This window comes from Thyridium curvatum, assembly GCF_004353045.1.
Source record: "Thyridium curvatum strain D216 chromosome Unknown NODE_6_length_784332_cov_80.453264, whole genome shotgun sequence".
NCBI lineage: Eukaryota > Fungi > Ascomycota > Sordariomycetes > Thyridiales > Thyridiaceae > Thyridium > Thyridium curvatum.
In genome coordinates, this window is record NW_022156761.1 from 367,398 (window position 1) to 392,407 (window position 25,010).

The 25,010-nt window shown below is 49.3% G+C and overlaps 7 protein-coding genes across 7 annotated transcripts; 3 read left to right on the plus strand and 4 right to left on the minus strand.

The window, feature by feature from the left end:
• Window positions 1–148: 148 nt before the first annotated feature.
• E0L32_001592 (uncharacterized protein) lies at window positions 149–1,878 on the plus strand (the record flags this gene model as incomplete). The annotated part of the gene is made up of 5 exons (XM_031135687.1): window positions 149–235; window positions 313–387; window positions 438–499; window positions 650–1,490; window positions 1,570–1,878. The coding sequence occupies 5 exons, from the start codon at window positions 149–151 to the stop codon at window positions 1,876–1,878; spliced, it is 1,374 nt and encodes a 457-aa protein (XP_030990843.1).
• Window positions 1,879–2,848: 970 nt separating this feature from the next.
• E0L32_001593 (uncharacterized protein) lies at window positions 2,849–3,403 on the minus strand (the record flags this gene model as incomplete). Its single annotated transcript, XM_031135690.1, has 1 exon — window positions 2,849–3,403. The coding sequence occupies one exon, from the start codon at window positions 3,401–3,403 to the stop codon at window positions 2,849–2,851; it is 555 nt and encodes a 184-aa protein (XP_030990844.1).
• Window positions 3,404–3,939: 536 nt separating this feature from the next.
• Window positions 3,940–4,551, minus strand: E0L32_001594 (uncharacterized protein; the record flags this gene model as incomplete). Its single annotated transcript, XM_031135691.1, has 2 exons — window positions 3,940–4,404; window positions 4,531–4,551. The coding sequence occupies 2 exons, from the start codon at window positions 4,549–4,551 to the stop codon at window positions 3,940–3,942; spliced, it is 486 nt and encodes a 161-aa protein (XP_030990845.1).
• Window positions 4,552–6,166: 1,615 nt separating this feature from the next.
• On the minus strand, window positions 6,167–12,740 carry E0L32_001595 (uncharacterized protein; the record flags this gene model as incomplete). Its single annotated transcript, XM_031135692.1, has 9 exons — window positions 6,167–8,305; window positions 8,374–9,733; window positions 10,068–10,205; window positions 10,275–11,142; window positions 11,180–11,352; window positions 11,403–11,583; window positions 11,648–11,818; window positions 11,868–12,069; window positions 12,126–12,740. 9 exons carry the CDS (start codon window positions 12,738–12,740, stop codon window positions 6,167–6,169), a joined length of 5,847 nt encoding a protein of 1,948 aa, XP_030990846.1.
• Window positions 12,741–13,475: 735 nt separating this feature from the next.
• E0L32_001596 (uncharacterized protein) lies at window positions 13,476–17,378 on the plus strand (the record flags this gene model as incomplete). The annotated part of the gene is made up of 6 exons (XM_031135693.1): window positions 13,476–15,582; window positions 15,654–15,896; window positions 15,956–16,015; window positions 16,074–16,121; window positions 16,183–16,338; window positions 16,393–17,378. 6 exons carry the CDS (start codon window positions 13,476–13,478, stop codon window positions 17,376–17,378), a joined length of 3,600 nt encoding a protein of 1,199 aa, XP_030990847.1.
• Window positions 17,379–17,730: 352 nt separating this feature from the next.
• On the minus strand, window positions 17,731–19,510 carry E0L32_001597 (uncharacterized protein; the record flags this gene model as incomplete). Its single annotated transcript, XM_031135694.1, has 5 exons — window positions 17,731–17,988; window positions 18,039–18,127; window positions 18,237–18,863; window positions 18,920–19,230; window positions 19,296–19,510. 5 exons carry the CDS (start codon window positions 19,508–19,510, stop codon window positions 17,731–17,733), a joined length of 1,500 nt encoding a protein of 499 aa, XP_030990848.1.
• An 819-nt stretch (window positions 19,511–20,329) lies between these two features.
• E0L32_001598 (uncharacterized protein) lies at window positions 20,330–22,330 on the plus strand (the record flags this gene model as incomplete). The annotated part of the gene is made up of 1 exon (XM_031135695.1): window positions 20,330–22,330. The coding sequence occupies one exon, from the start codon at window positions 20,330–20,332 to the stop codon at window positions 22,328–22,330; it is 2,001 nt and encodes a 666-aa protein (XP_030990849.1).
• Window positions 22,331–25,010: the final 2,680 nt, after the last annotated feature.

Sequence of the window (25,010 nt, forward strand, 5' to 3'; positions counted from 1 at the left end):
TTTGATCATTCTGGCAGGCAAGCAGACAAGGAGAGAAGGCTGAAATATAGACCTTGCATTGTTGGCCACCTGCCCAGTTATCTGCCCCCCAAAATTGTTCTCCGACTTGGGCTGGCTCTTCCCTCCTAATCGCTCATGGCTGTGGGAGATGGACGAGATCTTCTACCGCCGGCACCTCGACGAGTGCGATGTCATTTGCGAAGAAACAGGTTATCTGCAAGTCCTGCAATACTCGGTAAGGCATGAATGACAGCAACCTACGCACATCAAGCCAATCGCTAACGTGCCAATGAATTCATCAATTGATTCCAGGATGGCCAGTACAATACCTCCGACCAGCACAGTTTGAAACTGGGCGATGACTTTGACAATTTCATTGTTCGCAAAGTAAGCTCCAAAGACTGAAACGGTCTTTTTTATTGTACTGACCAGCACAGGGGACGTTCAAAGCCCCGGCATTGCCTAAAGGAACGACATTCGCCAGTGGGATCCGCCTCCTGTGAGTAGAGTCGTGATCAGGCATTCGTGTACCGATACACCTAGATACCAAGGTGTACTAGTCAGTCCTTTAGTCTAGTGATATTCCTCAAGTGATGCAAAATTCCCCCTGGTCGTTTCACCCATCTGATACCGCGTATTCGTGTCACAGTCTCCAGCTCAATGCTCGCGACCCAAAAACATTCGAACCGGGAGTGATCTCATTGCCGAAGGAAGCCTTTGATGGCCTGGTCCGCCAGTTCAAGCTCCCATTTCGCAACCTCGAGACATCAAGTGCCGTCGGCCCGTTGTTTTGGTGGACTGGCAAACGGGAATTGTCGAAAGATTGTCTGCGTAAGTCCAAATACCAGGGCTTCCTTCTTGCCAAACATATTCTCACAAAAGCAACAGAGCTCGTATTTCGCAAGTCGGATGTCGAGTGGCTGGGGCACTCAAGAGGATGGATGATGATGCTCTCCTATTCTTTTCCAACAAAAATGACAAATGGATACATCAAAGCTACAGAGTCCGCCAAGTTCAACGAGACCCTAGACTTGTTCCAGGACTTCAAGGAGCCTGGGAGCCATCCACTGCTCTTGCCAGTGCTGGCACTGAACAAAGAGCTGGCAACTAAGAACGACAAAATGCAACGGGACGTTCGAGCCAAGCTCCGCGCGCTCGAAGAAGCATTGTCTCAACGCTATCAGTTGGATCCAAGCAAGAGTCAACCCTCCGCCAATGACCACCTGCTCGATGCGATTAATCGTGGCCTAGCCGACTGTCAGTGCAAAGCCATGTGGAAGCGTCCGCAGGCCTGGAGAAACGTCATTGACCAGATGGCCGATGCCACAGAGTTCTTTTGGCAGACCTGCTCGGAAGATGAAAAGTCTCAAGAGCTGACAGAGATGCATCACGAGATAAGAGACCGTTTGCAGTATCTGACAATAAAGCTCAACGCCCTTGAAGCATACTCTCAAGTCACACTCGAGCGGCTAAATGTGCAAAGACAGGTTGTATGTACAGAAATTACACAATGTCTTGCATGGGGCTTGGCAACCAGCACATCTCAAGCTTGCTAATAGTGGTCTTCAGATGGATAGCCTCATAAACCAGCGAGAATCAAGACTGAACCTGAGGATCGCAGACCAGCAGAGCCGCCTGGCTTTGATAAGCAGGCAAGACAGCATGTCAATGAAGACCCTGACTATGCTAGGCGCTTTCTTCCTCCCTGGCACATTCCTATCGTCCTTGTTCAGCATGTCTTTCTTCAAGTTTGACAATGGTGAGGAAACGACAGAGTCCTCCTCTAGCGTGGCAGGACTTTGCGCTGATACACCCAAAACTGCGCAGATATCCACGGCTCGGTCTCTCCTCGCATCTGGATATACTTTGCGTCGATGATCCCCCTGACAATCCTGGTCCTGGGGACGTGGTGGGTAGTCGATCGTCGATCTGGCCGGGTGCAGCCGGAGGATGAACAAGCAGCGAATGAACGTATGGACAAAATCGAAGACGGTATTATGAGAAACATTCGTAGAAGAACAGGCGCAAGGCTTGCTACTGGGTTGGAAGACAGCGAGAATCAACGCTTGGCTTGAGATGCTGGAAGATGTCTACTGTAGGCACGCCGGGTTTCTGCACGAAAACTTTTGAACGTGGTAGCTAGGCCGAGCTTCAGGTTGCTGCGGATGAACTGGCAAAGACATGATCCACCTAAAGTACAATATCTGGCAGGAAGCACGTTTATTGTTTATGTGCCAGTCGACACGCATATGGCTACTGCTATCTTGCACAACTGGCAGTGACTGAGAGCATGTGCTGGGGCATGGGCATGCTCCCTTGGCTGCGTGGCTGTGGTAGAACGCCTCGTTTCCAGGCAGAGGCTCCATTATGCGTAACGATTAAATCTTATCCCAATACTGTACTACGAAACCGCCATTCGTTACTGTTGGTGACTCGGCCCATGCTCACTCCGTCCACGACAAGATCCTCCACCTCCAGCCACTTAACATCTCCAGGTCTCGCTCTTGAATATCTCCCTCGCCACTCTCAACCTTGGCCGTGAGGCGCTTCAGCCTTTTAGACAGAGTCTTAGCCACGCGCAAAGAGACCTCGTTCGAAAACACATAAAGGACAGCGAACACGAAGAAGGCCACCGATGCGAGCCCGCTCTTCCCATGCACCGAATTGAGAATCCGTGATATCAAAGTCTTGCTCTTCTGGAAAGCATACTCCGTTCCACTGACACCCTCAAGCCCCTTCTCCTCGCGGGGCCGCCGAAAAAGCCTCTTGACCAATGGGATGAACGATGCACTGTAACTCACTGTCAGCGAGATCATGACAAACCCAGCCATTCAAGACAGGGGGGAAGTCACAGAATGCCACCAAGCATCCACTTCCTCCACCGGTGCGCCTCGGCCTCCCTCGCCAGACCTACGACCCTCTCCCGCACAGCCCGCAGGCTTGCCCCCGCCATTCCCGCTTGCCGCCGTATGCGGTCCTCGAGCGCCGGGTCGCTCCCGCCAACGCTGGCCGTGCTCGCGCCGTACCGCCGCCGCTGCAGCGTTATGTACTCGCGTACCGCGAACTCGGCTGTCGACCGCGCGGCCTTGAGGTCTCGGTCCCGCGGCACCATCTGGGTCGGCGATTGGGTCAGCACAGGCCCCGTGACGTGGATCTCCTCGAGCCTATGCTGCTGATGCTGCTGGAGCGAGCCAGGAGGAGGAGGCGAGCTGGCATAGGCGCTGCCGCCAGCGCCGGACATCATGGGCGGCTGGGGCGGCTGGGGTGGCTGCTGCGAGTGTGAGAGGACGGGTCCGCTGGGCTGGATTGGCTGCTGTTGGTGATGGGATGGCATCATGGGCGGCGGGAAGCTGGACGGGGACGGCTGGCAGGCCTGGATCCTGGCTGGCGAGGGGCGGTCCATCATGGCTGGGGAGGCAGACTGCTGTGCTCAGAGATTGAGCGATTGCCTTGGAAGGATAGTTAACAAAAGGATTTCGATACCAGCAGTTGTGGTTGGGTGTCGTCCGTGGCCGGCGATGCGGATCGAGCCGGCGTCAGTCCGGCGAGCTAGGTAGAATTGTGGGTGCTCGAGAAGGTGGTGTGGTCTGGTGGCTTGGAGGTGTGTGTTGGCAAATCCCGGTGGCTGGGAGGTGCTCCAGTGACGATGCTTGACTGGTCGACGAATGAGCGCCCACCAGCCAGCCGGGGAGTCTTCACTACGCAGACATCGACACGACATCGAATCGACCAGTAAGACCAAGGGGGGTCTCCCACACTGTCTAAATCCAAATGCTATTTATTGTCTGTCGCTGAGCTGAACCGATAAGTGTCCCGGGCGAGGAAAATAAACAGAAAGGCCCCCTAGCTCACGGTTCGCTCGGTGCCGCCAAGTGCGCACACAACATAGTCAAGACGCTACTGTTGATCAGTCAATCACCACCACCCTCAATGGCGCCCTTAACGTCGGCCCCGATCCTCCTCTCCAGTAGGGGTGTCGTCTCTGGTCCTCTCGTCTCCGGTCTCCTCCTCGACGTACGCACCGGCACACAGGTTGGCATAAATGTTGGGTAAATCGGCATTGCCATGTTTCCTCCACTCCCACACGGGCCCCGTTGTCTTCCAACCCAGGTGTTGGTGCAATGCCTGGCGGTAGCACCTCTCAAACATGTCTTTCTGACCCTTCTCCAGCTCGTCAAAATGGTTCCAGAAATCCGGGAAGTAAAACGTCGCCTCGTTTCTTCTCTCCGTCAATGCCTGGATCTCAGCTTTGGAGAACCTGCCTTTCCCCAGCAACTTTTCGGATACCAGCTCGTCCGTGAACATCTTCCAGAGCCTGTCCACTCTTCGCACCCACGCGTGGCACACCGGGCACGGGAGCGTCTCATCTTCGAATACATCAGCCTCGATGTGCTCCGTGTTGACCTGGTATATGTACGTGTTGCATTGCCTTTTTCCTTCATCGGCCTGTCTGCACTACCCCAGAACTTTTCGATGTTGGGGTTCAAGATCATTGGAGGACACGGCATGGTTGCATTTTGCCCAACGCACTTTGCCGTAGTAGTGACACATCTTGTTGGACTGGCTGGATACTCAACCGAATACGAGGAGGATACGGCTTGTCCTGGGCTGCGGGCTGGCTAGTGGCGATCGAGTAGCAGGGAAGGTGGAGCCGTGCAGCAAGTGTGAGAAGAATAACTGTAGTAGCCCTACAGGTGGTGTATGAGATTAGCGCGTGGAGCCAGAGCGGCACGTTGGAAACTCCCTTGACTTGCCTTGCCCAATGGATGAGACGAGAACGAGCGATAGTTGATGGCATGTGGCTTCTGACAAAAGGTGGATCGTATGTTTACCACGAGCGGTGAAACGACGATATCTGAGCGATGGTTGACATGAACGAAAGGATGATGATGTTTGCAGCCAGAAATGGACACTGGCTGGGTCTGAACGGGATGCAAAGAAAAGCTTCACAAGGATGACGTGGTCCTGGATGATAGGATCGAGCCTGAGCACGGGTTCAAGGAAGCGGGTGCACTGCAGCTCTACCTGCCTTCCGTACGGGCTTGTACGCTAAGGAAAGTACGTCTATTACACTGCAAGTCTGCTGGATGAACATCCATGGCAAGGAAGCTCCGAGGCTGCATTACCTATGTACGCTGCTTATGGCTGAAGTTAGCATCTCCCCACACTGGAAGCAGGTGCTCACCAATGCATACATTCCAGAAAAGCGCCGCACGTCGCAATGAGAGTCATCGGATCTCAAGCATCCCGCATGTGAGACTGTGGCGCTGTCATTATTCACACTCGTTGATCAACAGGTAACTACCTAGTAATAGCTTGCCGATCGGGTGCTGCGTGAACATGTAAGATGTTCTCAACTCCGTCAAAATCTGAAGAACCCCTTTGTAGCCAAGGTATATGGGGTGGATGATCCATCCTCCCCTGTCGGTGCAACGAAGGCCCCGGAGAGAACCTTTACGACATGAAGCAGTTCATAGTGCACTGCATGGCAAACATCTTCCAGGCGAGCCACGGCTGCCACCTCGAGAGTGATATACAGCCCGCCAATTCCTTTCCACCCGCTGCACAATCTCTTGTTGCCACTAAAATTCTGGATGAATCTCTTATTACCACTGAAATTCTGGATGCAGCGTCTTCTTCATGCGGAGCGGTACATCCTACTACCTATACGCTTACATTCATCCCTAGTCATCCATCTACAGCGCCTATGACGTGTACACAGTCCGCAGTTACTGGGTTAGCGGCCCAGAAGACACAGAGCCCTGTAGCCCTCCGCAGCCTCCGGTGCCCTCCCAGTGCTCAAACAGTGCTACTTGGGAAGATTGCACTAGCTGTCTGCTCTCTTATTGTCCTGTAATCCTCTCTTCTGTGACCTCCAGGGCTGGCAATTAAGGTTTCTCTTACATATCTAGTGCCGAAATCGGAGATACTGCAGTCTGACACCTATGGTACGAAGTACCGGTACTTGAGGCTATTCACACTATTGTATATAGAAGGGGTGGCTCCCACCTACTCAGACAGGCAGTAGTACTAAGGAATCAAGCGGTATTGCAGTACATTTCCACATCTAGCTTGCTTGCACATGTAAACCTCGAAACATTCAGCGTTTAATATTAAGTAAACTAATATATGCTCTTCCCCTTGTAATGTATCTGGACTGCTGTTTTCAGGCTCGAGTATCAGAAGTAAAGTCAATAAACAAGACCTGCCCGCTTCGACAACCGATACAAATCGTCTGGCGTGAAATAGCTGAACAAAGAGGCCTGCAGTATGGTGGCAGCAAAATGATATTCTCACCATCCCTTGTAATCCAATTTCTATCTATGCTCAAGCCGTATTCGGGAAGCTTTGTAACAGCTTGATTGGTAGTTGGTTCCTCTGTAATGCGGGACTCGATAACCTCATTACAGGAATCGACCATGGCGTCTGGCGCTGTCGGTGAATCGCTCGGTCTCCAGTCTAATTTGAAACGTCCGATCTCAGTGATTGCATGATAACCGATGTCGTCGAAGGAGAGAGCAGACAAGGAAGTGCCCACTTCAACCACCTGTAGGCAAGCCTCTTCTTCAACGTCCCAAAGTCTCAGAGTGCGATCGCTGGACGCAGAAATAATACGGCCATCATCGGGCGAGAAAGCCACTGCCCACACCGACCCATCGTGGCCTCTGTACCGATGCAAACATCCTCCGTCAACAGCAGATATCGAGATCGTACGATCCTCAGAGGCCGCAGCAAGCATGGAGCAGCTGTTTGAGAAGCACGTCGAGTAGACGGCGTCGGTATGGGGATCAAAGACGTACCAGGGGTCACCCTTGGCTTGGTCCCAGATCCTCACGGGCCCGTCTCTCGAGCAGGTAGCCAGCCAACGGTCGTCGCGCGAGAAGGACACAGACCAGACAGAACCGCCATAGACGACATCCCATACCGCGACCTCTCCATCATCAGCTGACGTGGCAAGCTGCTGGCCATTATGGGAAAATGACGCAAAGTTGAGGCTGTCCATTTGGCGGTGAGCTTTCAATGTGTAGATGCATGCGCCTGTTGCGATCTTCCAGATTTTAACCATTCCAGTGTCGGAGGATGTCATAATCTGCTGATCTGAACACCCGGGCCCTCGCATGAATGACATGGCCCAGATAGGTCCGCCTCTTTGGTCCAGTACGTGGAGACAGGTTCCTGTGACAATGTTCCATATCCTGGCCTCACCTTTGTCAGAGCCCGAGGCGACGAGCTCATTGTGCCGACGAGGGAAGGCTACGGAATAGACGCTGGTGATGTGACCCTTGCACTTTTGAATGTACTGACCCGTGGCAAAGTTCCAGATGCTGACAGTCGAACTGTCGGTGACCGTGGCTATCAGCCTGTCGTCGTGAGAGAATGCAGTCGCATTCGTCGATGTGCCGCCCTTGGCAAAAGTACGAACTGTGGTGCCTTTGGCAGTGTCATAGACCCTCACATCTTCCCCTGCCGCAGCGACGTATCGGCCAGAATGTGAGTATGCGACGGTATAAATCGTCGACTCATTCTTGATGTTGTGCAGACACTCGCCGGTTTTGATGTCCCAGATTCTGAGGCACTCGTCAGGCGATCCCGTGGCAAGTTGCCTGTTTTCATGCATTGCGATGGAAAAGACGGAGAACTTATGACCCTTGAATGTTTGCACACATTTCCCGGTCGCTGCATCCCAGATCTTGGCCGTGTTGTCACTTGCACAAGTGGCGATCTGCTCACCGTTGTGGGAGAAGATAACCGTCCAAACATTTCTCGAATGGCCTGTGAGATTGAAAGCCTTTGAGTATGCACCAGCACCCCGGCCATCGAGCGTTTTGATGCACTTGCCAGTAGCAACTTTCCAAATTCGAACTGACTCATCATCAGAAGCTGATGCAATTCTGTTGCCGTCGGCCGAGAAGTTGATGGACCAGATCAAATCAGTATGGCCTTTCAGTGTCTGTAGGCACTGCCGAGTTGCAGTATCCCAGATCTTGACAGTCTTGTCATCGGAAGCTGAGGCCACAATATGGCTGTCTATGGGTGAGAACGCTACACTCCAGACTGAACCAACGTGACTTCTTTGTCCTGCAGCAGGTTTGTTTTCCGTGACAATGTTTCCGGCGTTGATGGTGACCTTGACTTGCAACTCCGTTTTGTAGAGTTGCTTGATCAAACTTGAGTCTGGCCAAAAGACTAGAGCTGATGCGTATACTTGAAGCGGTGCTTTCTCGATTACCATTGCATTGGAAGTCAAAAAATGACAGGCATCACAAACTAGTGCCTTCAGAAATGAGGATGAACCAGGTTGTTCCTAATCAATGTCAGCACTGGTGAAATAGGATGCATCAAACGGGACGATTCCCGAAAAAAGGGACTTACCACAAAGTCCTTCAACTTCGCCATTGCTCTCACCCCATCCGGTACACGCCTGAGAAGGCTTAGAGCCTCAAGCCAGTTGAGGTATTTCTCCTTCAAGAACTTCTCGAGGAGCCCTCCTTCTGACAATACCATCCCGTCATCTGAAAAGCTCGGCGTAGGACCATGGGACCACTCCAGTAAGTGATGAACCCAGAAGATGATTGCGTAGCGCATCTCTGCCAAGGGATCCGATTTGGGTTGGAGCACCTGGTCAATAATGGTGCCCGGATGCTGTAAGCTATACATATCACGCCGTAATGATTTCATCATGGTGTCTAAGGACCGTAGCAAGGCTGTCTTTTTTGTAGCTTCCAGAAGGTCGCTATCCGATGTCTTCAATTTGAGGAGGAGAAACGTCTTGGCCGCCGAGTGGGTGAGATAGAGTGTATCTCGGTCAATAACCAAAAATGCTGCGCAGAGTTGCAAAATACTGTCCAGAAAACTATGACCACCTGAGGTAACGGAAGTCCCCAGTAGGCACCAGAGTTCCTGCGTGTTGATAGGCCTGTGAGCGATGGCCATAGTGGCCAAGAGGCGTTTGCACACGTCCCTCCGGTCCGACTCTTCGATACGCCGCAAGAATTCTGAGTATAGAGAGCTTGGGCGAGAGTCCGAAACTAGAACAACGGTTGCTTTTTCGCCTAGTTTGTTGACACGACCCTCAATCTCGGCTGACTGCCCACTGGAGACCACCCATTTGACGTGAGGGCATTTTGAAGCAGTGCGGTCTATCAAGTCCAGCAGATTGTGCGAACCAATGACACACTCATCAAGTGCATCGATGGAAAAGAAAACGCCTTGAGCTTTCAGCGTGGGACTGTTTAAAATGTCGAAGAATGCACTCGCAAGTGGAAGCCATGCATCGCCGCTTGCGTTTATCTCTCGTGGCATTCGTCTGCGTCGCTTGCGTATGTTGTCCAGGAGAGACGGTTGTTGCTGGTAGAGAAGGTAGATCAAGCCGCGCAACACCGCTTCGCCGCTTCTGGTGTCACAGTCAGTCCCTTGACAGAAGTAAAAGGACTTGAAACTGCGACTTTCGGGCGCATTTTGCAGCTCGTCGACGACGCGACACATTGTCGTGGTCTTGCTGGGGCCAGGCTCGCCCCGAACCCATAGGAGGCGTTTACTCCTGTCGCAGCGCCACATTTGAAAATCTGCGATGTCCAAGACTTCCCCGTGAGCATTTTCCAACAAATTGCTACTGAGTTCGAGGAGTCGAGACTTTTCGTAGCGGGGATCTATAACCCCCAACCTGGCTGGGTGGAAGACATCCTCTCCGTAAATATCATCTTCAATAATGTATTCACCAGGTCGGACACGCCTGGACCCTGACATAATACCAGTCATCGAAAGGCAACTGCCTATTCACAGCTTGACCAGGCCGAAGTTGATGTGTGGTGTCGAAACCCGGGACCTTCACTCTCCAATACTGGATATTTTGATTTGGGAGCCAGGCAGCCACCAGCACCGTGGTTCGATTATGATTACATTGGTCCGTGAGACGGGAAAGTACACTGCGTTAGGGATAAAGAGATGCAGGAAGAGTCGCTTTGCGCTTGTGGATTAAACATGGGTCGAATGCACCATCACATTCAGCCAGCCACACCAGTGTGGGGGCGAAAACCTGGCCGTCCATTCAATGTTTCTCTAAGTACCTACGATGTTTCCGTTCGATTACAGGGGCCGAGGGTTGCTTGCTCAAATTTCGAGCATGGCCTCCCAGGAGTGACATGCTATCACCGGATTGAGTATCAAGCTCAGCGTGGCGATGTCTAGCCATTATTGACGCAGTTCTGCAACATCACCACATTATTATGTCCGATCAGCTATGGAAGCCACTTCAGTCAGTTTCATCGTCTGACATCCGAGCACCGTCTTCGAGATCAGTCGTTCTCCAGCGCAGCATACTCGACTCCTGGTTGATCCGAGGCAGCTCCTCCATGGAGAGAAAGCAACAGTCATCATCCGTAAAGGCATCCTGCACCGCTTCTGTCGACGAAGAGCTTGTGACAAGGACCTTCAGAGATGGCAATAGGTGTTGATCCCTCGCAAGATCCAAGATATATCTGAGTACAATCAACAAGTCTTCCTCGTACTCGTCGTTCTCGTATTGCTCTATGCCATCGATCAGGCATATGAGCGTCACATCCCGAGCTAATCTTCTTACTAGCCACCCGAATAATGCACAGACCTCGTTGAGATCATTATCACGGATGCGGTCCAGGTTAACGTCATCCCGCAGAAACGTCATGTCGAACGACTGATATCGCAACAGCTGCGCAATCAGACTCCGGATCAAGGAATTCGCGCCAGCAAAGCCATCATCATCTTCTGCATGTCGGTCGCAGAAGAAGACAAGCCCAATGTGCCTTGCTCGTCTCCTGAGGGCGCGTGTCAGGGTGGCGCAAACCAGTGACAGGGCCAGAGCGTATCCAGAGTCGAGCCTGTGCTCTCCGTGAACCAATAACTCTCGAGATTTTGGGGAAACAATCCAGTCTCGGAACTGAGATGTTCCGGCTACTTGTTCAGCTCGGTATCGATATCTGACTGGGACAAGATCTCTGCTTTCCAAGATGTCATCGATATCAGACTCATCTATATCTGCAATGTTGAGCAGCATCCGAAGATCATCGCTGCTCATAGACGGGCTTGCATTTGCGAGGTTATTTGGCTGCATATACTGCGGCGGCCAGAAAGGGTGTGGTTGCGGCTGTTCAGCGAAAACGGGGGCTTGGGTGACTGGCATATGTATGAGCCAGGGACACACTGGCTGTGGCTGAGGAAGGCCTTGTATCGATGCTATCGGTCGCGACTGAGGAAGTAGCAGAGGCAATGGCGAGGACCAAGGCAATGATGGGAAGTTCGGCTGTGGACTTGGCGTCAACTGGCGGATCAATCGACTTTGTTCTTCGCTTTGATGTTTGAGCTGCTCTATTTGCACTATTGTCTGTTAGCAGGACAAAGGTTCAATAGATGCAGGAGTGTCGAACCTACTTTGTTGCTTCTCAAGGATGTCGAGATATAGTTGGCGGTTTCTTTCGCCATCATCTAGTAGACCTTGCATTCGGTTTAGAAGGTGAGCACCGCCATCCTTTATGATAGCTACGTCGTCCAAGATGGTTGCTACCCCTTCACTGGTCTGCTTCTGTAATAGCTCGATCCGGCTCGTCCCTAAGACGAAGTTGTCAGTGATAACCAAGTAATTTGGACATTCAGCCCGAGATTCAGATCTCACGTTGCAAGATTGCAGTCATTGCTTCTCGAGTAGCCGCGATATGGGAGTTGAGACCATGATGTACCAAGTCCTTACTACAGGTGTCCACATTCTCAATGCTGTTCAGGATAGACTCTTGGTAGTTCTCGCCACTGATGACCGCTGAGAAGCCTCGTTTGACTAGTGAAGTGTCTGAATGTCAGCCTTGCATTAGCAACCTCAAGCGAAGGGACGATTTTACCTGAGTTCTGAATAAAGAAGCCAATAGTGTCCTCGATTGCCTTTAATGTCGCAACTACCAGATTTACGGAGGCCTTCTTGATATTCTCATCCTCGGGGAAAGTTGCAAGAAACAGCTCAATGTCACTGAAAGTCCGGTCCAGGCTGTCGCTGTCGAAACTGCCGGTGAGTTTCTTTCGCACCTCAGATGCGACTTTCACTGCCTATATGGGGTCAGCATCTCTAAGCATCTGCATCTAATGGTTATGGACCAACTGACATCAACAACAACATCTACTGCCGCCCGAATCGGACTTGTATAGGTCTCTTCCGGGATGAATTTCGCTAGTCGCCCTACAGGAGCAGCATGGTCGGCAATCTTGCGAGTGACCTTTTTCATGCGACCTCGAAAGTCCTTCTTTGTGCCATCGTACGCCTCGCGGGCCAGCTGTAGTCGCGAGTAGATCACTTCCCAGTTTTCCGCCGTTCTGATGTCGTAAGGGGTCTCTGAACGTTTCTTGGGTGCCTGGTGCCGTGATATGAGACCTTCCAATGAGTCGGTGTATATCTGCGCCCAGAACTTCATTGCTGCCGTCGCAGGTGGTAGGGATCTCTGCGTCGGATACTGTTCAGCCTCAGCATCATGGCTGAGGGCGGACTCGCGACGCCGGAGCGCTTGTGAAGTGGGACTGATGTCTTCCACATTTGCCATTGCAGTTGAAGTTGATACTGTGGATACATAGTGACCGACGGCTGGGTCATATCGCGCTCTGGGGTTTCTAAACGCTTCATGGTGGTCGGCCATATGGTTGTCGATGAAGTCCACGGAGGGGCGTTGCATACGAAGGTTGGGGATGCCTCCCGGAGGGACTGTGCTTTCCATCCTTCCCTCCATGCATAGATAGTGGCCCTGAGAGGGTGGTTTTCAGTATGTGTGGTTGGCTCGGGATGGGGTAGTGTCCATGATGAGAGTGCCATATCGTCATGAATCAGGAGTTGTCGAAGATAAAATCCCGTGGGTCCATGCAGTCACTGGCACATGACCCCGGAGTACTTGTGGTAACTTTAAGGTACTTACGAGACAACTAATAGCATTGCACACACGAGGAGATAACACAGGTCTCTCTGCAGGTGACCGGACTTTCACGTCGCGGACCCATGCTAATATCTGCGCTACGACTGGGGTCTTCATGCAGTCATCAACTAGCCGGTCCAACCACTGCGCAACACGACAATTACCTGGCGCTGAGACCTGCTGGGCCAAAGGAATAAAAGCTCAGCCTCGGTCTTGGATTGCGCTGCTGACTGAGCTTGAAACTTCAGCTGCAGGGGACCCCGCAGGGGACAGGCTCACAATCTTGGCCCCCAAACGCCCCCTTCAAGCCATTTCACTTGGACAAAGCTCAACAGGCGATGGCAGTAACCCGGGTCAACTAGGGTAGCGCCAGGTCCTGGAAGAAGCACCGCCGCCTTGTTCCCAAGACCGGCCTTTGCAAGCAATTCGCTCTTGAAAGGAATAAAGCCCTTCAGATCCCTTTCACGATTCGCCTGACCTCCGCCAGACGCTGTTGAGGGCACGAGGCAAACTTTTACAACATCAGGGGTCTGAGAGCGATAGGCCGCTGCCACAATGTTGACAGACGTGCAGGCGAGCAATGGCCCTCCTGGCCAAGGCCTTCAGTCATCGGACAACCGCAGCAGCGAAAGCGTGCAAGCGGTCAATCATGGCTCTTCGCGGGGCTCAATCTCACCGTCCAGGGGGGGTACAAAGCATTCGCAGCTGGAGTCTGACGTTCGTGAACTGAAAGAGGCGCTCTCCGCAATGATGGCGAAACAAGCAGAACGCGATGCTGAGCATGGAGAGCCATTCGGTATGTCTGACGAGCACAGGTTTGCGCTACAACATCGTCGCTACCACGCCGACTCGTCAGGGTCTGAGGATGATGACTACACGCAATTCGACCAACAGCGGAGGAGGATGGAGCGAGTGTTTGTCAGAGAGCTCAAAATGCTCAACAGAGAGAGAGAAATGATCAAGGATATTCGGTCATTGAAAAGGGATCGCGACGGCCTGCTTGAGAAAGAGAAAGAATGGGAAAGGGAGCGCCTTGAACTCCAGCGAGCGCAGAAAAGACTGGAGCAGAGCAAGACAGAAGTGCAAGAAGATGAAAACGACGGGACCAATAGTGGCGATCGTGATGCACCGGACGGCGAAATGTCAATTGTGATCGAAGGGAGTGGAGATCCCATTGCGACGAGCCCTCAGTTATCGGCGATACCCAAGCTTCATTACGTGGAGTGGTCTCTTTTCAAAGCGCTCCGATCGGATGCGGAGGAAAACTCGTATGCCATCGACGTGCTCAAGGGCGAACCGGTCGTCACTTTTGACTGGACGAGTTATTGGGGCGGACGACGTGCGAAACGGGGAGGAGGGAAAAGTGACGAGGCGGCCAAAGGGAAAGCTGCTGCCAATTTGAAGAAGAAACAGCTAGGTCAGGCAGCCCTCCCCGAACGCATCCGCATCCATTCCAAAGAGATTCTCAAGGTCTTCGAGAAGGTCTCTGGCGACACTTTTTCGTCTCGTGACGATCCAGTCATCATGATTCGACCCTTTAAATTCCTTGTCTATTACGACGATCCGATTCGACAAGAACTGCAAAGACTGAGGGCCAAATTCGGCGTCCAGACAGTCGCCATTGATGAAAAAGCCACTGCGTCCGCTCCGCCAGAGGAGAGTCAGGAAGAGGCTGCCAAAGGAATGGCAGCAGAGAGCACTACCAAGGAAGAGCCAGGCGTTGTACCTGCTCCTACTGCGGAAGCAGATCAGGAAGCCGAGGCCAATAACAGACTCTCGGCCATCGCACTTCCTCCATTGGAATGCCTAGTGGAGTTCATCGACACGGAGATCCAGCAGAAGCTGAAATATCTTGCAAGCGATAGCTGCGAGCGGATCTTGTTCACTGATGTGTGGTATCTCTTCAAGCCTGGAGACGAGGTGGTTGATCAGACCCGCAAGCAGGCCTACAGAGTAATCGAGGTTGCGAGCGTCGCTCACAAGGCGATCCCGCCTTGGCGCAATTGGAACGACAAATCGTCGGCGAAGGCCGACGAGACGCCCGTGAAACTCCATTGCGTCTATGTGGACTTCGACGGAAAGAACATCGGACCAGTCAGCCGGACATTTCAGATCCCCAGATTTGACGGAGAGAAGGCGGTGACATCCCTTGAGGTCTATCCTTTACGCTTCGTCAAGTCCAATCTCGAAAAGAAGAAGACATTTCGCCAAGAGCTTATTGACCGCGGGAAAATGTTCCTTGATGTTGCAGGAGTCAAGCATATGCATTACAACGGTCTTACGTTGGATGCGAGGGATGAAATCGATAGTCAGGTGGTCGTTGACTTTGAAGAAGCGTTCGCGTCAAGGGGCAAGGGTGATCAGAAACCGAGCCTGGAAGAGCTCATCGGAGAGTCCCAGCTCGACAAGGAAGACGATCAGATGTGTGTCGCCGAGTGCTGCAGGGACGAGAATGTGCACAAGGACAGCGAGACAGAAACGAAGCGCAGCCGGGACTACATGACCACCCTGATTCCAGAGGACCGGAATAGGGAGCCTTCCGTGACCATTTACCCTCGCGCTCTCAAGGACGCCCGGTCTCCTGAGAACCCACTGACGGAGGATGAGTTACTAATCATGTCATTCCGTGTGTTTGGATTTGTACTGCGCAGCCGGAAGTGGGGTGAGTAACAATATTTTGACTTTTGATGCGCTGCACTTACAAGATGCTGACGAGGGACTTGTGTGGTCTAGCCTCGTTGGACCTTACGTATCTAAGCCCAATCACGTCTCTTAGCAGGGCTGAGAGCCACGAGGAAGCTGCAGATGCGGAAAATAAGACAGAAAAGCAAGTCGACAAATCAGAAACAGCATTCGAGCAGCTCGTCTTGCCCCCGGGACACAAGGAAATGGTCCTGTCTCTGATTGCGCAACATTTTCGAGACAAGGAATCCGTGACTGCCGACACAGAGCAGGTAGACATTGTTCGTGGCAAAGGTATGCATCGTACCTGCACCTGGAATCCGCCTTTAGGTTGCGGTGCTAATCAACACTAGGCAAGGGCTTGATTATCCTGCTCCATGGTGCGCCTGGCGTCGGCAAGACGACAACAGCAGGTTTGTATCTCTTACTGGCTTGTCTCTTATCACGTGGACTGACTTGGAATTACAACAGAGGGTGTGGCTGAGCTGTTCAAGAAGCCCCTATTCCAGATCACTTGCGGTAGGCTAGCCGTGACTTTTCTTGGCCATCGTGGAAGTTCCCTAGACTGACCCGTGCTCAGGTGATCTGGGGTCTACAGCAAGCGAAGTTGAGCTTGCCCTCGAGACCAACTTCGCGTTGGCAAACAGATGGGGGTGTATTCTGCTTCTAGACGAGGCCGATGTGTTTCTGACAGCGCGATCACCACAAGACTTCGTGCGCAATGGACTGGTTGCAGGTACGTGACCAATTTCTATATGTATACCTGTTATCAACATCTGACACAATGCAGTCTTCCTTCGAGTGCTGGAGTACTATGCCGGTATTCTCTTCCTGACCACAAATCGTATCGGCGACTTTGACGAGGCATTTGCTTCCCGAGTGCACATCAGTCTGCACTACCCTCAGCTAGACCTCAATTCAACACGTGAGATTTTCAGACTCAACCTGAAGTTGATCCGCAACCGGTTCGAGAAGAAAGGCCGTGACATCAAGATCGACGAGGATGAAATTCTCAGATTTGCCGAGGACTACTGGACCGATAATGAGAGGATGCGATGGAACGGGCGGCAGATTCGAAACGGGTGCCAGACTGCCCTGGCACTTGCTGAGTTCGACGCTCAGGGCGGTAGCCACGAGCGGATTAAGGACGCCCATGCGGAAGTCAAGCTGCAAACGGAGCACCTTCGGACAGTGTCCCGGGCCTATTTAGAGTTTATTTCCTACCTCACCAAGCTCTATGGCAAGGACGCAGACCGGAGAGCCAAGGCAATTGGTATTCGTGCCAGAGAGGCTGATAGCAAGAAGGAGGATGTTGTGGATCCTAAAGAGGCGACTCCTTTGAAGCGAGCTCATACCCATGCCCCCGTCAGCTCACCTGTGGGCATGGCAGTTTCCGCGCCACCAGATCCAAGTGCATCCACCAAGCCAGCATATGCTCCTCCCGCTCCGGCACCGAGTGTCGCACCAACGCACTACCCGTACCCGGTCTACTACCCGCAGCAGTACGCTCAGATGCCCCAGCCAGCCCAGCCAGACGCGGCTGCATACGCGGCACAGGCTCAAGACAGGCAAGTCAACATGTCACCACCAAACCCAGCTCAGTGGCAATCTCTTAACGCTGGCCCATGGCCGGTGGCACAACATCCGCCTGGGCAGATGCAGTTTGCTGGGTATCCACCAGGGATGCAGCCTCCTGGATTCGCTCAGCCTCCTCCTGGCGCAGATCAGCAGCAGCAGATGGGAGGAGCTCAAATGCCGCCCACGACCAGGAGCTAAAAACAGCAAGGTATACCTAGAATAATGGAACCATAATTTCATGAATATCTCCGTACCAACAGTCCTCGGTCCCTCCCTAAGCCTTCTATATTCTGAGCGCAAAGTCTAGACTATGCCATGGTTGATCAGCTAATTTTCGCATCAAGTTATAGTCGGATTAGTTGAGAGCCTGGCAACAGAAGTAATCCTCCTCGTCTATTACGGTTACTCCTAGTGTCCTCTGATCTACTATCCTGAACCTTGCTTGGCCATGTCAACATTCCACACCAATGGACAATCTGAGTGAATCCTCCAGCTTGACTCAAAGTTGCATTTTTGTGTGCAGGGGGGAACCAAATCCACACCCAGACGCCTAGGAGGTCTGCTCAAGCTTTTGCTTGAGAGTTGCAGCAGGATCCTGAGTCTCCCTGTCACCCCAGCTGGCATCCCAGCCGTTCTGGACCAGGTACTCCTTCCAGATGCGATCTTCGTCCTCGAGATGTTTCTCGCCATTCTGGACGACGAACCAGGCATTGAGAGCCCCAAGAACGGCGAATGCTGAGCCGACGAGGAATGCCACCTGGTTACCCTTCTCAGGATCGACGTAGGCGCCCATGATAGCCGTGAAGACCTGGTCCGACTTAGCGATGATGTTCCAATTGGGGAAACTATTTGCCTTACCTCGGTACCAATGGCAGCGCCTGCTTTGGAGAAAGCTGAGATGAATCCCATCGTGTGACCACGTACAGATGTAGGAAAAGGCTCAGTCGCTGTGATGATTACAGTACTACGAGGATTGTGTTAGTGTGATTGAGTCGTGACTGATAAAACTGCCCACTTGCCTTCCAGGACCAACTTCTCCCAAAGTCAGGAAAATACCGTAGAGGACGACGAATAGAGGGAAAATACTCTGGATCTGGCTGCTGGCGCCGCCTAGGATGAAGCCGAGGACAGCCTGGAGGGTGTAGCCAAGGGCCATTGTCTTTCTCCTGCCAATCCTATCCGACAGGTATCCTCCGATGAACGGGCCGGGCAGGTAGAAAGAGTTGATTAGGCAGCCCCAGCCCAGGTTCTGCACGAGCGAGTTGGACGGATTACCACGAGCAATGATTGTCGAGCTGAAAATGCCAAACGGAATGGAAATCCAATTGTACAGGAACCAACTGATGATGGCACCGAGCAAACGGCGCCAGTACTTCTTGACAATAAGCACGTAGGGGGTCTTTTGCTTTCGCAGCGCGGACTTGCGGTATGCCGTGGACACCCTCATCCTCAGGCGGAACCAGAAGATGGACATGGGGGGGATAGCACCCAGAGCGAGAGAAAGGCGCCAGACGAGCTGGTAGTGTTCGGTCTTCTGGTGCACGCACAAGAGCAGAAGCATAGGCACGAGGGCGCCGAAGCAATAGCCTAGTCCGGCGGAGAGATCTCCAATGAGGGCGAACAAAAAGCCTCTGCGCTTGCGAAACGAGCCCGACTCATCGGAAGCCTCTAATGCACCGGCTCCTGCATCTATGTCAGTACAAGGCCCTATGCGCAGGACGTAATGGAGATCTGCGTACCAGAGACAGGATATTCTCCGCCAGCTCCGACTCCGGCCACACCACGTGCGACGACGAGCATCCACATGACACCAAGCTGTGTTGTGCCGTTTGCTGCCGCGCTCATCGCAATGCCGAGGAGAAGCACGAGTGTTGTGACGACAGCGCCCGTCTTTCTGCCAAGTTGATCGACGACCACGCCGAAGCCGATCATGCCCACGATCATACCGATAAGAAAGGCGTTGGAGAGTCGAGATCGCATCGAGGTGGTCAAGGCTTCCGGGTAGAGGGTCTTAAGTAGTAGTGTAAGACTACCAATCACAGCCGCATTACTGAGGAAGTTGTTAGGATTAAACAAAGGGTTCATCATACTGAAAGGGACACAATGTTGACATACTACCCATCGGAACCTAGGGCAAGGCCGGAGAATATCATCATGAGGTAGGTGGACATTTTGCTGTACAGGGCAGGCTTTTCGCCCGGCTCAATGTCCGTTATCACCCCCGCTTGGACTTCCTGGTTCTGGGCGACATCTCTGTCCTCAACCTTTTCTTTCTGGACCTCGCGGGGCTGGTCCACGGCCGGCGTGGCGGTAATCTCGAGATTCGACATTGTTTCAGTAGGTCATGCCAGAAGACTGCTCTGCCTGCTCGGGCTTGATGAAGGCTGAAGCGTGAAGCGTGAAGCGCGAATTAATGTTACGGTTCAAGAACTCTGTATTTGCACCACCGGGAGCGATCTACATTTGTATTTCTCCTTTCTATCATCCCACTCGCACACTCATCTTCACGTCGGAAAGGGAAAGGCACGGAAAAGTCAAGCGCGCCGAGGGGAGAGGACCACGCTTCTCTTCCTTGTCCACTTCTTGGTTAGTGTCTCGTGTCCAAGGTCGCCATCCCCGTACGTGCCGCCGGTCACTCGTCGGCCTCCTGGCCGATAGGACCGTTGGCTTAGCCGATGGCATCTCCATTCACGCTATCCCCGCCTCTCGCACCTTGGTGGGCCGCGAACAAGACGCTCTGTGGGGGGCCAGCACCTTGGCCAACGGTGATCGTCACCAGAGGATGGTGCAGCATGTCCGGAGACGGTTAGCGGGTTCAAAGTGAAAAGGGACCGCGCCAGCTATTTGTGACCGCCGGGGATTTGATGCAGTGGAGCTCGGTTTATTCGATTGCGAAGATTACCCGACCAGAAGAAGCAGCTCGATGACACTTTCCCGATCGACTGACCCGTCGTATAGTTATTCTCCTAGCTTTATAATCCCCCGATGTTAGCGTAGAGGTCGGGTCCATCCCCGACACCGGCAGTCAACAAAGCACACTTCTTAAAGAGGAACGAGACTGCTGGGCTAACGTCATCGGTAGTATCTCGACCGATTTTCAAGCTTGCTTCCAGAGAAACGAGCGACTGGCTCCAGACAGTCTGATCAATATGCAACTCTCGCCAATTCAAACGCTCTATCACGAGCCTATCACCTTGAGTGATGGAACCGTCCTCTCGGCCATGATCTGGCTGCCCAAGGACGCCAAGGTCAACCCCGTTCCGGCCATCCTGGAATATCTCCCCTACCGCAAACGAGACATGACGGCTGTCCGTGATGCCACCAACCACCCATACGTAGCAGGCCATGGTTATGCGTGCGTCCGCGTGGATATGCGTGGGACGGGCGACTCCGAAGGCATCATCCTGGGGGAGTACCTCAAACAGGAGCAGGACGACGCGCTGGAGGTCTTGAAGTGGATCGCTGCGCAAGAGTGGTGCACGGGATCGGTCGGAATGATCGGTATCTCCTGGGGCGGCTTCAACGGTCTGCAGGTCGCGGCTCGCCGGCCGCCAGAGCTGAAGGCCGTCATCTCGATGTGCTCGACGGACGACCGCTACGCCGATGACATCCACTTCATGGGAGGCTGCATATTGACCGAGAACTTCACATGGGCCGCCTCCATGCTGGCCATCAACTCTTGCCCACCAGATCCAGCGGTTGTTGGTGACCAATGGCGAGACCTCTGGCTCAGGCGCCTGGAGTCGGGCGGATTCTTCGCGAAGGAGTGGCACGAGCATCAGCGACGAGATGAGTTCTGGAAGCATGCGTCCATCAGTGAGGACTACAGCTCGGTTCAGTGTCCCGTCTACCTGGTCGGCGGCTGGATGGACCCGTACACCAACACCATCTTCAGGATGCTCGACAACATGCAGTGCCCTAAGAAAGGCCTCGTCGGTCCATGGGGCCACAAGTACCCCAATTTTGCAAAGCCCGGACCACAGATTGGATTTCTGCAAGAGACTATCCGCTGGTGGGACAAGTGGCTCAAGGGCAAGGATACGGGTATCATGGAAGAGCCCATGCTCCGAGCCTATCTTCAAGACACAGACGGACCGGCTGCTTTCGTGAAGGAGCGCCCTGGCAATTGGGTGGCGGAGGCTGCCTGGTCCGACGCAAACCGCCCATCGCGCCGGATGGGTCTTGCACCAGGCCGATTGACGGAGGGACCATCCAAAGGCGCTGAAAAACTTGATATCTGCTCTCCGCAGACCCTCGGTTTCGCCGGAGGTAGATGGTTGGTCTTCGGTGTGGAGGGAGAGGGCCCGGTGGATCAGCGCCAGGAGGTCGGAGGCAGTCTCATCTTTGATACAGCGCCATTGGCCGAGTCTCTGGATCTTCTCGGTGCTCCAGTACTCAACCTCCGCATTGTGAGTGATAAACCCGATGCCTTGGTAGCAGCCACCATCTCAGAGGTGCTGCCTAGCGGCGCTGTCACCAGAGTGTCTTACGGTTTGCTTAATCTGACGCACCGTGATGGCCACGAAGACCTCAAACCTCTTGAGCCTGGACATTTCTACGACATCAGTCTCAAACTGAATCATCTCGGACAGCGGGTTGGTGCAGGGAGCCGCCTCCGCCTTGCAATCTCATCGACCTACTTCCCAATTGCCTGGCCCTCGCCTGAAGCCACGACTCTCACAATCGACTGTGCTCGCAGCAGCATCGACATGCCAGTGCGACATGACAGCCCACTTGACTCTCAGCTTAAGCACTTCCGACCAGCTGTCAACGGCATCCTGGACCAGACCGAGTTGCGTCCTGCGAGACATAGCAACCTCGTCAAGCAGGACTGGGACTCGGGTGAGACGACGCTCCACCTGGACTGGGACGATGGCATGTGGAAGGTCACCGAAACCGGCTGGATATACGGCTGGACGACCGAGACGATTATTGGGATACGCCCGGATGATCCTCTGTCAGCCCGCGTGGAACAGTCTTTCGACCGGGACTTTAAGCGCGACAGTATCACAATGAAGATCAAGGGCTGGACTAAGATGACGATGACAGCGACTGATATAGTCATCACTGCTCGAGTTGATGCCTGGGAAGGAGGAGAGTCTGTTATCGTGCGTGACTATTCCTTTACCATACCTCGTGATCATGTCTAGCTAGGGTCGATAGTATTAGTCTAAACCTGTAACAGTTCAGCTTGACTACCGCCGAGTTGCTGGTATATGATATCAAAAAGAGATTAAGAGAGAAGAAGAAAAGTCTATTGAACAGGCCCTAGAGAACACCACTTTTCTAGGTGTCCGTCTTATCTTATTAGAGGCCTAGATGTCAGCCTAACTAAAGCTGCTAAGCCTAGAACTAACTAAAGGTCTAGACTTTCTTAAGGCTCTTAAAGATATAATAGATATAATATATTTAGCTAGCTATTTAGTTTTTTCTTAGTCTATCTATTAGATATAAGCTAAGTTATATTATTAATATAATATAATTAAAAGAGATATAATAAATATAATATCTATCTATCTATTTATTTTTAATATATCTATTAAATATAAGCTAAGTTATACTATTAATATAATATAATTAAAAGAGATATAATCTATCTATTTTATTTATTTTTAATATATCTATTAAATATAAGTTAAGTTATATTATTAATATAATATCTATTTATTTTATTTATTTTTTAATATATCTATTAAATATAAGATAAGTTATACTATTAATATAATAATATAGTTAAAAGAGATATAATAAATATAATACCTATATTCTAAAGATGTTATAATAGTTCTTAATAATAAGAATATAATTATTATTATAGATTAATTAAGTATAGTTACTTAATTATAAAGGCTCTTAAGCCTAATAGCTACTGTCTTTAATATAGATTTAAGGCTTAGAATTAGTCTTAGACTTTTTAACCTCTTAATTATAATTTAACCTATAGTTACCTAATAAGTTAATTTATCTAGATATCTATATATATAAGTTTATAAGATTAGATATATAAGTTATTTAATAATAGATAAAACTAAATTATTATAATAAATAGTTTCTTAATAATAAGTAATCTACTTTATAAGCTCTAATATAATACTAATATACTTTAAAACTATTATTAAGAGGTTATTTTAAATATATATAAAATAGTTTATTTTTCTATTCTCTTAAGTCTATCTTTTATACTTATCTATATTAAGACTCTTAAGTATATTCTTTATTAAGACTTCTAAGTCTCTTCTCTATTAAAGAATCTAATCTATATATCTAAGACTATTAATAAGATATTAATCTTTCTTATTTATATAATATTTAATCTCTCTTAGAGGGTTTATAACTATAGTATAAATCTATAGTATTAGATTAATTAATTAATTAAGATCTTATATATAAGTTATTTAAGTAGCTTCTATTAATTCTATTTAATTTATAATTCTATTAAAATAATTATTAATATAATAAAACTATATATATACCAGTTCTATTTCTTCTTTCTTTCTTAAAGATACTTAATTATCTTCTTTAGATATTCTAATTATAATTAGTATTTCTTAATATTAAAGAGTTAGTTAAGATTTAGATTATTAGATTCTATATCTATAAAGATAGTTATACTTTTAAGTAGCTCTATAATATTAATAGTTTTTAATAGACTATATCTAAATCCTAAAAGGCTATAATTATTAATATAATTAATTATCTTAATATTCTTATATAGTTTATTTAAATTAAACTTAAAGAAGATAAACTTCTTAACTTTATTAAAGAGTTATTTATTATTCTTATTAGATATAATAGAAATAAGAAAGAATAATATCTTTTTAATAATCTTAAATATATATATTAATATTATATAATTATATATAGATATAGATTAGATTATTTAATAGAGAATATACTTAAGAGTCTTAATATAGATAAGTATAAGAGATAAACTTAAGAGAGTTAGTAATAAAAGGATAGATTATTTTATATATATTTAAGATAATCTCTTAATAATAGTCTTAAAGTATATTATTATTATATTAGAGCTTATAGAATAGATTACTTATTATTAAGAGATTATTTATTATAATAATTTAATTATATCTATTATTAAGTAGATAGCTTATATATTTAAACTTATAAACTTATATATATAGATATCTAGATAAGTTAACTTATTAGCTAGCTATAGAAGTCTAGCTAAACTATAGTTAAGAGATTAAAAAGTCTAGAACTAATTCTAGATCTTAATTATAGTTAAGAGGTCTAAAAGTCTAGGATTAATTCTAAATCTTAAATCTATATTAAAGATAATTAATAATTATTAGACTTAAGAGTCTTTATAATTAGAGAACTATACTTAATTAATCTATAATAATAATTATATTCTTATTATTAGATATTATTATAGTATCTCTAGAATATAGATATTATATTTATTATATCTCTTTTAATTATATTATATTAATAGTATAACTTAACTTATATCTAATAGATATATTAAAAATAAATAAAATAGATAGATTAATAGTTTATAGAAACTTATATCTAAAGATTAAAAGATTATAAATCTTAATAATATTAATTTTATTAATAATATTATAAAGCTTATTTAAATAAAGCTTAAAGAAAGTAAACTCTTTAATCTTATTAAAGAGATATCTATTCTTCTTATTAAATATTATATCTATCTATCTATTTTATTTTCTTTTAATATATCTATTAGATATAAGCTAAGTTATACTATTAATATAATATAGTTAAAAGAGATATAATAAATATAATATCTATATTCTAGAGATACTATAATAATATCTAATAATAAGAATATAATTATTATTATAGATT